The following is a 14217-nucleotide window of genomic DNA, read 5'->3' on the forward strand; positions in this document are numbered from 1 at the left end:
AATTAGAATTAGAGATCCTGAAATAATATGGAAAAAATCCACCCATTGTCTTTTATTCATGATCAGTAATGCTAAAGCCTCGTTCAATAGGCTTCTAATAAAGGGAATGGTTGCTTAACTGGCATATCAGGCTGCCCATGGAGGTATGCCAGTGAAGCACATTTTACTACACAAATATTAACATGGAGTGTTTTAGTACAGAGATACTGTGGCAATAAGCATAGTAAAATGCCCAGAGAGGTTATTATACAAAGAGTTCTAGAATGTAGGTAATTATCTCTAAACAAACCAACTATTGTAGTAAATATTAAAGACAGTTATACAATATTTCCTTATGTTGAATAGAGTTGAATGAGTTAAAATATATGAATTTGGTTAACATTACTGACCTCGAGATTCACATATCATAATCAATGATGCAAAGTTTAATAGTTATTCCGATATAGTTTATTTTTCATTCCCCTATCCCTACTGCATCATCTTTTGAAATTTAATATATTGCTGGTCTGATAATTGGAAAACCTACTTGTTTAAGTTCTTATATGCATGTTAGTGTATGATTATGACTGGGTTTTCCAGACAACTTTTCTATAATATAGATGGTACATAACCAAACAAGAACTAACAAAGAAAATCTAGTCCTTTAAAAATACTTCAGATGGAAACAGATAAAGCATTACTTGCTGCTCTTGAAGTCATCAGCCATATTTCATGTTAAAGGCCATTATTCGCACATTATCCAATTCTGCAAATGTACGTGAAATAACCTTCAAATAAACTGATATGAATACAACCATTACTTTAGCAGATTTTACAGTGATGTTGTTATACCAATAAAATAAAAACCAGCAGGATCTTATTAAAGCGGAAAAGGCAAAATGCCACATTTATTGTGAATACAGAAAGAATCATAGTATGCAGTTAGTTATAGCTATAACATTCCATTCAATTTCATATTTATATTCACACATTCATTCATACACTCACACACACAGGTTCTGCAAAGTTGTTATCATAGTTACCAGCCTTAGAGTTGCTCATGCCAAGCCACTGGCCAGGTGGCCTGGACATGAGGAGGGAGCAGGCCCTTGTCAGATGCTCATCTGATGCTCCTGGAAGTTGGTTTGCAGAATCAGACCCCAAAGTTCTCACTTTCTAGAGTCCATTTTTATAGGAATTTCTTCCTATGCCAGTCTATGGGAATTGCTTCATCATGCTGTTGCTGAATCAATCAGCAGATGGCACATTCCTGATGGCTCCATGCTGCCAGATGTTATCTTGTTCTTTGGTTCTCCCATTCTTGAGGCTGTTGGGTGGATTCCAGTCTGCCCTCCGGGGGTCCTCTAGTTATTTCCACTTGACATCTTCATCAGCCGATGGACACTGGATTCTTAGGCTGGCACCTCCCTGATCATTTAGTTATTATCCGCACCAAGCATCCATCCACATACATCCTCTATCTCTATTTTAATCACAATTGTTAACAAAGCGAGATGAATACAACAAAAGGGCGGGGAGTTTCTGGGTGCTGTTTCTGTTGGTACAGAGTATTGCTTTGAGTCTCTCTCTGTGTGAGTAGTTTGTTGTTACAAAGAATTGCTTTGAGAACAGACTCTGTCTTAGAATGTACTAACACAATTAGCAGCTTGCAAGTTTCACACAGAGAGGGAGAGAAACAGTACCAAAAACCAAGAGACGTCTTAGTTTAAATTCCAGGATATTACTAATTAAGGGGAATCAAACTCATTTGTGATTTTGATACAGAAGTACTTTAATATGATCCAACAATATTTGACTTCTAGCTTGAATGCAGAGGTAATAATTGCTAGTGTCGGTAGCAATTATCCTCCATGGAACTTAGAAATAATTCAATGTTACTATTAAGCTGTTGTAAATTTTCAACTGGTCACTGGTGTTTGTGACTTTGTGTGGCACCGCAGGGATGAGTTGGTGGGTAGTGATGGTTTTGTAGCAAAATGTTCCTAATATAACTCTAAATTTGCTCATTTAGTGCCTGATGCACAGCCTACTGAAGCCAGTATCAAGACTCCCATTGACTTCTGTGGCCTGTGAATTGGGCCCTTATGTCATAAGGGCCTCATCCTGTGAGTTGAGAGTCCCAATTCGCATGGAAGGCAATGAGGGTGGCTACACTGCAGCTAGGAAATGCAATTCCCAGTGCAGGTAGATGTGAAAAAGTGAGGATAACAAGAGGAAAGTTTTTTGTAAGAGTTGATGATAAAGTAAAAAGAGAGGTTTGAAAACAATTAACCTGATTTTTATTTATTGGAAAACAAGCAGTAAAAAGAGTAGTGTACCAGGTCCAGAATAGCTGACTTCTGAGCACAGTGGAATAGACGTTTGTTTGAACTTTTATTTGACCATGGCTGGGAGGGTTTGGTGGGGGGATTGGAATGTTACAGGCAGCTCAATTCTCTGAGATTAAATTAGAATGGAAAACTTCAAGTGTTTACCAAGTGGACCTCTTAGCAGTGAATAACCTCTTTTACATTTGAGCCCTCAGTTCTCTCACCGTGTAGTTGGGATAACTATTCTTCTCCATGTCACAGGTGCATTGTAAGGACAAACTAAAGTTTTGTGTGGTGCTTTAATACTATGACAAAATAGGCCATATTAATGTCTAGGAAGCTATTGAGAAACCATAGTAAGGAGAGTGGTAATGAAACTTATACATACTTAGGCTTTTTTTGATGTTGGAAGTTTGACTGAATGTGTGTTTTTAATATATGCCATGGACCAGGGTGATGGCACGTTTTTACTTTAAATTATTTTTATACTTCTAAGAAAACAAGAAAACATTTGCTCAACTTTGAGTTTCTTAGCGTAGGGTAATACTTTAAAATGCAAGCAATATTTTGATTCATAGATTCCAAGGCAGAAGGGAAAACCGTGATCATCTGCTCTGACCTCCAGTATAACACAGGCCATTGAACTTCCCCAAAATAATTTCTAGAGCAGTTCGTTTATGAAACATCTAATATTGATTTAAAAATTGCCAGTGATAGGTGATCTACCATGTCTCTTGCTAAATTGCTTTTAGTTTATTTAAATAAAATCCTGGAGGGTAATGAAATGTGTATTGGTTATAAAACAGAGTAGGATTGCTTTAAACTTTGGGATAATAAGTAACATTTTATGAGCTCTTAATGAGTATTGTGTATTACAGATACACTAACATTTTTTTCATAGAGGGAATGATACTTGAGGAAAATGAATTTGCAAACATCTAACTTTTATATTTAAGGGTTTATTTTTTTTAAAAAGTCCATGAATTTTCAGTGAACACAATCTTGTAATGCAAAATATATATGATGTAAAATAGATCTACAATACTCAGTAAAATGTTCCTGAAACTAAATTATACAACTAATATATGAAGAAAAGAGCAAGAACAAAGGAAAAGAGAGGTGCTGGATACACGAAGGAAAGGTGTAGAAGTATGAGTAGAAGTACGTTGATTAACATAAGAAAAGTCCTCACATGCAATGAGATTCTACTTTCTTAGCTTGTAATTTAGGCATTACTGTTTCATACACAGTCGTTCTGCTTAATTTTGTGATCCATTTTTATGCTGGGCTGTGAACCTGATTTTTTCAATGTCAACTTTTTGCAATAATACAAGCTTGTATTATCTGTATTCTATACTTCTTAGATAAGCTTAGACTGTGACAAAGCATGCAAGTTCTGTATGTGCCAAGAAATGCTTTCTTAGCCTTGACAATCACTGTTTCCTCACTAAAGGGAATCCACCCTGACCTGGACAGTGGCACAGAGACAGGTTCAGGCGACTAGTGCCCTAAGAAATGAAGAGTATTATCCACAAAGCAACCTGGGTGCCCTATTCTGGAGTTCAGATGCCTAACTTCCCATCTTCAGCACCACTACAATCCACAAAACTCTCACATGGCAGCCACCTGGCCTCCTAGGTGCCTAAACTCACTTGGCACTTAACTTTCCACTGTAAAAGTACCTTAGGTGTTAGAATGTTTCCACTGGGGTATGTGAATTGCTGTCCCACTCTAGGTGTCTGAATGCCTGTCTCCGGCCTGAGCCCCGGAGCAATTCACACACTGGAGAAAGACAAGCATTCGGCTGCCTAAGTCACATGCGGGGCCCATCCTGGGAGGCAGCCTCTGAACACTAGTCCCAGATTGGGTGCAGTTCAAAATTTAGCTGGAGGTGGAGGTTGTGATGGTGCCTGCCTTATAACTTGCAGCCCAGTGGTGTGCCAGCCTCTGGACTACAGAGTTATTCTCTCACATTCCTTCTGTCTCTCTCTGGCCAGATAAACTATTTAAGTGTATATGCACAGTGGAATAGTCATCAGGCCAGAGAGAGATACATCGCAATGCTAAGCCCTTTGTGGATTCCACCCGAACCTCTGCTCCCTTGGAAAGTCTGAGATGGACAACTAAATTCCCTGGTCCATGAGAGTGAGTGGGTAGAATAAAAAGAAATCAACTGGATTACTTCCTGAAACTGATACAATTAAGGAAAGGTGAGCCTCGTTATCTAATCAGGAGTTTATAAAAAGGACTGGTGCCTTCTCAGAGTAGGAGATAAAATACCTTCAGAGTAAAATGGGGTGTGGATATAAATGTGCTTAGTTTTTAAAAACAGTGTTCATAGAATCATAGAACTGGAAGGGACCTTGAGAGGTCATCTGGTGTTGCACGTATCTAGTCACACAATTATAAATATATGTGGCTTTTTTACCTTCTGTTTGTATTAATCATTCCCTGGCAACACAAAAGTAGAGGTTATCAGAGTTGTGTGGGCCACTGTATTTCAGCTGAACAAGAGCAATACAGAAGTAACACATTCAGTGCAGGTCTACACTACCACTTAAGTTGATCTAACTTACGTCCCTCGGGGTGTGAAAAAGCCCTCCTCCCCCGCCCCCAGTGACACAAGTTTTGTGCTGTCCTCACTGGCACTACATCACGCTTCTCGCCGAAGTGGAGTAGTTATGCCGACAGGAGAGCGCTCTCTCATTGACATACCACATCTTCACCAGAAGTGCCACAGTGGTTCTGCTACATCGGTGCAGCTGTGCTGAGATAATGCTGTAGTATAGACTTTCCCTCAGACAGGATGTTCTCTCCCTGTGACAGATTCTTGTTATTTGGGAAAGTTCACAGGATGGTCCAGGGCTTTACATATAGGTTCTTATTCCCCAATTTATGGGATCAGGATCATGGACACAAACCGGAAATGACAGGTATTTGGTGACTTTTACTCTTGCCATTTTAATCTAGTATAGATTGATAATATCTTTATTTTGCAATGGGACATCACCAACACATGTCTATAAGTTTCTAGTTGAGTCAGATTCTCACTATCGTAGTCCTGAATCTCTTATGCCAAGCTTCCTACATATTTGCAAATATTTGCAAATGTTCCTGAATGGTTTTTTAAAATGGAAATAGAGAAGGTGTGTTGGTCTGCCTTTTTAAATGCATATTTGCAATATTTTTAAAGCTTCTTAGAATATTGAAGAGTTAGTTAATTACATCCTGTATCGATCATATTTACCCAAATGGTATCTACATGGAATACGCAAGCCAAAAACTCGTGTTTTTTCTCTTTCCTCTAATTCTTAATTAACCAACTAGAGTAGGTCCAAAAATAGGAAATTTTTCCCCATGAATGTTTTGTGAAAAATATGTTCCTGCTTTTCACTGGAAAATTGAGTTTCCCAATCTCTCTTAATAAGTATCCATTAATTAATAAATGTATTACTTATTTTAATTATTCATATAGCCATATTTAGAGATCCCAGTCAGCACTGGAGGCTCATCATGCTAGGTGCCATACAAACACAGCGTGAAAGCAGAGTCCCTGTGCTGAGGATACTACAGTATTATGAAGACAGTTGGAAGTTCCTCATAGTAATCATAGTAGAAGTGGGTCTGAAGGGAGGGATTTGAAAGAAGGTAGTGGCTTTATAAGCTAGTTTGTGGTGAGTGCCTAGCACAATGGGGTTCTGCCCCAGGACTAGAGCTCCAAGGTGCTATGGTAATGTTAATAAATAATGTTCCATGCGTAAAGGGTTGCTTAGAAGAAAGTACAGTAGTGCTTGTGAGAAGAAAAAACCCGAGTGGAGTGAGGTAGGGATTTCAGGGAGGCCAGAGAGAAAGAGGTTGCAGTAGTCAAGACAGTAGATAAGGAACCTAATTTATGTGTAGGGTACCTTTATGAGCAAATATGTTTAAAAAAATAAATAAAACCCCAGCATTACCATAAGCAGTAAATAAAGCCAGTATTTATGAAGATGTGCAAAGCAAGAACACCTGAAATCTGCAAAACTGCATTTAGACTTGTATCTGCCTATATTATAGATTGCTACTGATCTGTTTTATCTGTCCAGCTTGTGATATTAAAGATTGCATCATAGTGCATGCACACTAGGGAGGAAAGGTAAGGAATGTAGGTTTGGTTGCCACCATCTTGGCTGATATATTGAGTATTGAACCAAGGACCTCTAGCTCTAAATGCATGAGTCGCTACAGCGTGAGCTGGTAACAGACCCATATCCTCTGTGGATCAGGAACATAACACACACTGACTCAGTAGGGGTTGCACAGGCAACCTTGGCTTTGTCGTTTCCTGATTGTTGAGTGTTTAACTTTGCAACCTTAATGTTTCAGTGTAGCTCTGTTTGGAATATTGTACAATATATAAACCGCTTTTAAGATAAAATAGATCTGTGTATACACACCTCTTTAGAAATTGTGTAATAATCGCTCTGTTTTCTGTGTTCGTGCTTTAGAAGTAGATCCGTTCAGATTCAATGAGACAGTAAGAGTGCAACGGAAGCTTTGGGAAGCGATTTTATAGCAACCTTTGGCTGATGGCAACCACATCATTAACGTAATCTTGTATTCTTTCTTCAATTAGAATGTTCCACCGGATCTCTCCATTTGTACTTTTGTGCTGGAACAATCCTTGTCAGTGCGAGCTCTTCAAGAAATGCTGGCTAACACTGAGGAGAAAGCAGAAGGGGTAAGTAATCCAACCTAGACTTTTTTGATCAACTGGAGATATATAACATTTCTTCCACAGTACTAACACGATGACTTCCTTTTTGTGTAGTTTTAGTCTCATTCTTCAGTACAGTAAGGGCCTCATCCTGAGGAATGCTGAGCACTTGCAACTTCCATTGAAGTCAATGAGTTGTGGGAGTTCAGCACCTCTTAAGATGAGGCCCTAAATTAGTGAGCTGACTGTAGGATTTGCGAAATTATGATTAAGGGTGGCTTAGGGAAAATGCATTCTTACTATCACTATAACAAAATAATCATAGTTTAGACACATAATTAAATCATGGCTTAAGAAGAATTAAGGCTCCTATCCAAATGCAGGGCTATGTGCCTGTAGAGCATCCTAGTGGCATATAAACACCACTGTATCAAATCAAAATACTCAGTAATATTAAAATGCAGAATCAGGCATGTTTTTAATTCTTTTAAAAAGATGACACTATTCTATGTGGCTTGAGCAAAAATGTCCACTAGTTCAGATTTAAAATTGAAGATGTCATATTAATCAGAGGTGTTAGATGAATACGGAAATTAGGCATCCTTGTATTCATGAGTGATGAAGGAAATAGCAACTCTGAGTAGCAAATAACTGTCTACAAATAAATCATAATAGTATGATTAATTTTGTGTATAGAGGATAGTTCATTTACCTTACAGTCACATAATTTAGGATTGCACACATACTTTGCATGGACTGTATCCTGAATGCTGCTTGCAATTGAGGAAGAGTGGCAAGGGAAGAGTGGCTGTAGCACTGGAGTAACATACAGAGACAAAACAGTGGAAGGGATTAATAGCAAATCTGTCACTCAAGATAGCTGGCAGGAGAAAAACAGACCCCCTGGAAGCTCTGAGAATGCCTGGGAGAAAGGAAGCTCCAAACTAATATGCTGTAGTCAGTCCCAGAAAATGTCAGGCATTGAGCCTAAAAAATGATAGTTGGGATATGAAATCCAGGAACATTCCCATGCATGCTTCAGAGCATGTGGTGTCTCTGAGCATTTGTTCCGAGGACTAACTGCAACAGCAGTACACAGAGTAGTATGTTTGAGATCTGCGCGTAATTACATACTTACAGGCTGGGATTGCTCTTTCTGGAATTTGCAAGTACTGCAACTAATAGCAAGCAAATCCATGGAGAAAGCATACACCAGGAGTGCAAGCACGTACTGCAATCATCCACCAAAAAAGCATGAGCTGTCAACACTGCCCCTGCCCTCGGAAAAAAAACCCCAAAACTGTGCAATTGCAAATGACGTCCAGAGATGTTGCAATGGAACTGTAGTGATGGCAATATGTCCACAACAATATTTGAGCATAAGTCTCTAAGGTGCCACAAGTCCTCCTGTTCTTTTTGCTGATACAGACTAACACGGCTGCTACTCTGAAACCTGACAATATTTGAGGAACTCAGTTGTTGTGTTCCTGTGACTTCTCATTCTGCCCCCAGTAAGGATAGGTCTGGGCCAACAATAGCAGGAGCACCATTGGGGTGAATCCAAGAGGGATCCAGAGCTGCGGCACATGGCGGAAGGGAGCATGTGCATGTTGTACCACGCTGAGGAAAAAATAAGATTCGCTTCTCTATTCTGGTTTCAGAAGGGCCACAACAGAACACTAGAAGGGACTGTTTTTAAGTCCAGTATTAAACATTTTTCTTTTGCTCTTAATCTTCGTATTTTTACAATGTTTTGTTCTATTGGCAAACTTTCTGTCTAGCCATAATTTTTTTAGTTGTAAGTTGCAGTCACAGGGCAAGCTGGCCTTTTGAAGGAGCACTTGTGATTAGTTTATCTCTCAGTCCAGAAGTACATTGAGAACAAAAGATTAGGAATCCAGCCTGATGAGCAACAGAAGGCAAGCCGAGGAACAGTCCATGAGAGTTCAAGTCTTCTGGGAAGAGGGAAGGTTACTGGCAACTCCCCAGAGTGCCTAGGCAGAGCATCTGAGAGACACTCACAAAGAATGGGAAGGCTTGTTCAGGAGATCCAGGGTCAGTGAGGACCTGGGGAGGGATTCGCTATATCAGTGAGTTGGAAAGGCTTGGTTGGAGCTGATTGCCATGGGGGGCATCCCTACAAAAATGGCGGCTTAAGAAATACCAGGCAGTTGTGTTGGGAAGGAACTGCTGAGCCCAGCAAGGGCCTGAAAGACTGTCGAGTCTGGGAAAGATGAGCCTGATCTGAGATGACACTGATCTATTTTAATAAACCAGAACCTCAAGAAGGGAATGTACTTGAATGAAATACAAGTCTATGTGCCATTACTAGGGACCCCAAAAAGGAGAAAGGGGCTGACTGAGACTGGATTAGGCAAGGCTTTGCTATGGTGACACATGTTGTATTGCGGTTGGTTATGAAATGTAGTTAGCATTTCAGTATCCCCACTTCTGATACAGGTAAGAAAAACATCAGCAATACATCATCTTCAAAAAAAGGGCCTGATTCTGGATTCCTTACACATGAAAAATGCCATGGACTTTAGCTGCAGATTTGAGTGCGCAAAGAATTCCAGATCAGGTGTAAGGCTTGTCCAGATATTGTAAGAAGTCCATCGTCCTTATTGAGAATTGTGTACCTTCGGCAGAGATCAGTGTGTGGGATTTACACAAAGTAAGGCTGAAATCAGATATTGCTGTTCATAAATAACCTAGCTCTTTTAGGAGCAGATTCCTATGTGTTAAGGTTGTTGACAGTCGGGGTACCTCCTTCAAACGCTCAGCCATGAAGAATAATAGGGACAATTCTTTACAGCCCTTTTAAATATCCTGCTTAGTTCTTGCCCCCAATATTTTGAGACTTTGAAATCTACAGGTTGATTATTTATTATATTTTCATGGTGGTCATTTTTGTAAAAAACACTTTGCCTTTATTTCCAGTAAGCAGTATTCCTTTTTTATTTTTTATTTTTTTAAAATAACATCAAAAACCAAAGTGTTAAAAGGAGTTCATTCTGCCTTTTCTAAGCCATACATATTTATATATTTAGTTACACATAAAAATACATTAAAGTAACACTATTAAGGTTGCAATGAAAAGCAGGCAAAAGTTAGAAAATGCCAGAATTAAATTTGCCTGTGCAACCTTAATTTAGCTCCCATCTGCATGTGCATTAAGATACAGTCTCCTTAATATCTGGGGGGGAAAAAAATCTTATGCCATTGTCATATAGCATAATATCAACTATTAAAGCATAACAGCTGTATACAATGGAAAAATAAGTAAAACACAAAGTATTTTTTACTTGAAAATTTCACTACGAAATTTAGCAATGAAGACCACTTGACAGGAAACAGTAAATGAAATTCTACAAAATTTTATTGTTTGTTTAAAACTATAACATACATATCCCTAGAGCCACATAATCGAAGACAATGAGAAACTCAAATATTTATGTGGAATGAAGACTGGGAAGATGTGGCAGTCTATTAAATGTACTTCAAGTTCACTCTCATTATGTCTCATTCAGAAGATACTAAGCAGATACTGTGTGGACTCCTGAGTATTAGTATAAGGTCATCTTAATATATCATGACAGAGATTTTGCAACATCATTCTAATTTATCTCATCATTAGCCAATGATCTTGTACAAAATATATAAATATATACACGTGTGTCTGTGTGTGTGTGTACACTACTTGTTCTCTACAAATGGCACCCCAGCCCCCAAAAGCCCTCCTACATTTCCACTAGTAACCGTGATTCTCTAATAAAGTAAAAAAAATGAAATATAAGGCAGGAGTGCTGGTCATGAGGAAACCCACCCCAAAGCCAACTAGCCCCATCATAAAGAATATACAGGGACCTGTCCTGTTCCCTCTCCATGATTACAGCACCTGCCAGATCTCAACCAATGCAGCTGATCTGACTCAGAAGTCACTTGCAAACCCAAACCTGACCACATCCTGCTGTGGAGAATTCTGTTCAATTTTTTCTGATAAGAATAGCAAATCCATGACAGACTTTCATGCCCTGACGTGCACGCATGCACGCGCACACTCTCTCTCTCTCACACACACACACACTCCTACCCTCCTTCCCATGTTGTCAGAACTAGGTCCTGTTCAGCGGGTGGGTATACCAGAACTGTTGAAATAAGCCTGCCTCAGAGCAGGGACTCTCCCATTCTATTTGCACTCTACGTATCCTAAGAAAATGGATTCTGATTGGTGCCTCAGTCTAGACACTACTGTTTTACAAAAACAAGAAAAAATGACCGGGGCCAGGGCTCCACCTTGCAGGCCAAAGTGAGAAGAGAATGCATCATACCGTTGTGACAGACATAGCTAATGTTACTATCAAAGAAAATACTCCTGGCCTGAATCACTTTTATGAATATCTGTGATGGACAGACATTACCTGTATAGTACATACTGATCTTTCTCTCTCACACATTCACATAAAAAGATACTGGCAAGTTGTACGTCAGTTACATTTTGTATACTTTGGTTAGACTTGTTTTGGGGGGCGTTTAATATATAACTCTAAGGTACTAGCTTAGCGAGCCTCATGTAGGTGAATCATAAATACAGAGGAGTAGAAGAAATATTATAGGACAAAGGAGAGCAAATGACTTGTATCATGGTATAATTGGGTTTGTTTCAGGGAACACAACACAAAGGACAAATGTAACTTAATTCAGCCACGAGAGAAGCAGGTTTTTGTTCTAGCTAGCATAAAGGCTGTATTTCTGCTCATGTTCAATTATGGTAAATTATCGTTTGTTGCCAGGTTAATTTAATTTTGTGTATCACTGTTTATTCATCAGATATTTATTTGATCTTTCTTTAAAATAATAAATACATTGTAGTAGAATGAAAGATGAAACTAGCTGCTTGTCAAATAAATTTGTCAGTAGCCAGTGTCTTTTTGTGAAAGCAAAAAAAAAAAAAATCCTTTAAAAAATGAATCATACTTTAAAAAGCATGTTTCAAACAAAGATCTCAAAATTCCTTATAATGAATAAAATCTTCACATCTGTGTGATGTAGATCCCCTCTCCCCACCTTTACATATGGGGAAACTGAAGCCCCATTGATTTCTACTAGCACCATTAACACACACATGGTTAATATTATTGTTCCAAAGAAAAAGATGAAAAGTTATGTAGCAAAATTTGCAGATGACACAGAGTTTGTCATGACTAGAAAAGATTATGAAGAACTGAAGAAGGCCCTAACTAGCCTACACAGTTGGGAACACTGTGACAGGTGAAATCCAATGTAGGTTAGGTTGACAAGGATGATTAGAGTCATGGAAAAAGTTCTACACAGAGAGGACTATATAGAGTAAAAATGACACTATTAAGAGGACATGTGATTATTATAATAGGGGCAGGTACCAACATCTATTAAGGTTACCCAACACTTCACATTATAAGACCCTGTTTGCAGATGCTTATAACTTTGCTAAACTTTACCTCTTAGGTTGAAATTTTCCATATGGGTATCTGCCTCAAGCTGAATTCTGTTTTTGAAAATTTCAGCCATTTCTGACAACAAGGCTAGAAAAAAATGTGTTTTCCACATAAAAAAAATTGGGTGGGCTTTTTATTTGAAAAGCTCTATCGCTCCTGTGTATTGGAACAGGGACTTGAAACTTGGTGGGTGTGGCCTTTCTTTTCACTGCCTGGGACTGAGCAGGGCTTTTCCTGCAACTGCATCTTTGGCTTGATGATGAACAGGTCAGGTCCATATCTTGGTTCTGAATCTGAGAGCAGGGAAACTCTCTCCTTTACTCTGATCCTTGTGCTGGGTCCAGACGACATGGAGGAGGAAGTTGCCTGATTCAAATGCAATGAGGACAAAAGCTGGACCTGTGGGAGATGTGAAGGGAGCACATTGGGACAGGAAGTCTGCAGAGTGAAGGGGAGAGCAGGAACTGGCATTGGAGTCTGGCAGGAGAGTGTGAAGTGGGAAACAGGAACTGGTAGTTGGGATGGAGGGAGTCTGAGACTGGCTGGCAAGGAAACTAGGAGCCAGGCAGGAGACTGGGACTGGCTCACCAAGAAGACTTGGACTGAGAACAAGTGTAGCGGGGGAGGAAGGTTAGGAGGAAGGAGAGATTTGATGAGAAACCAGGGTGTGGGGAAAAGAACTGAGATTGACTGGACAAAGAGAATGGGACAAGGAGCTGGGTGGGGCAGACACAGATTGGGTGAGGAGCTCTGCAAGGGAGATTGGGACTAGAGAATGTGAGTAGTAGTGTTGACTGGAGACTGGGGTGGGGCGGAGGGAGAGAAAGACAAATTGGATAAAAAACTGGGATTAGCTGGGCAAGGAGACTGAGGACAAGGAGCTGGAAGATTGGGGGTGAACTAAAATGACTGAACAAGAGACTGGCAGGGAGACTGGGACTGGGAAGGGGAAGCTGGAAGGGTGAGACTGGGACCAGGATGAGAGAACTGAGAAGTGGAAACTGAGACTGGCTAGGTGAGGAGAATGGGATTGGGCCAAGGAGCCAGTGGTTGGGACAAGACAGAACTGGGACAGCGACATATTGTGGGGGATAGGCCAGAATGGGATCACACTTGGGTGGAAGGAGCAAGAGTCTGTGTCCATGAGAGAGTGCTCCTCTCCAGAGCTTGCATTTGCCTGACTGGAGACTTGTAGAGGTGCTGAGCTAACAGCTGCTACTGAAGTCAGTGGGAGCTGTGCTTTGAACATATAAAGTGCTATATAATGCTGAGTACTCTGAAAAATCAGGTTGTTGGTGTCTGAAATTGGGCACACAAAATTAGAAGAAATCTTTGACCTTAATCTCTCTGGCCTGGATACACAAAAGGACTTAGATGCTGTGATGCAACGCATTGCAATACTTAATCTTTAGGCACCTGGAAAATCACTGGAACAACACTGCAATCCACAAAGCCTAGTTCAGCACCTAGGCTCCCTACAATGAGGGGGTGGGGCGGGGGGAAGATGCCTTAGAAGACGATCAACAAAAGCCAGCACATTAGCAGAAGGCCACTTACACCAGCGAATGGGAGATGCTGACCAATGGGGTTTGTCCTAAGTTCTGCCCTTCTCACCGGAGACAGGCACGTAAATGTGGGGTGCAGTGGTTTGTGCACTCGTCTGGGATGTGGGGGACCCATGTTCCAATCTCCCCCTACCTTGCCTCTTTCTGCCCCTGCCCTGCCTGCTCCCCTGAGC

The 14217-nt window shown here is 40.1% G+C and overlaps 1 protein-coding gene across 1 annotated transcript in view; it reads left to right on the plus strand.

Annotated features, from left to right (window-relative positions):
- RYR2 (ryanodine receptor 2) overlaps window positions 1-14217 on the plus strand; it is a 717900-nt gene that overhangs the window by 201341 nt on the left and 502342 nt on the right. The window contains exon 3 of the mRNA XM_084622892.1: window positions 6922-7026. Coding sequence (XP_084479018.1) covers window positions 6922-7026 — 105 coding nt within the window. The remainder of the gene's footprint in view (window positions 1-6921; window positions 7027-14217) is intronic.

Source organism: Lepidochelys olivacea (genome assembly GCF_965140295.1).
Source record: "Lepidochelys olivacea isolate rLepOli2 genome assembly, chromosome: 3".
NCBI classification, from domain to species: domain Eukaryota; kingdom Metazoa; phylum Chordata; order Testudines; family Cheloniidae; genus Lepidochelys; species Lepidochelys olivacea.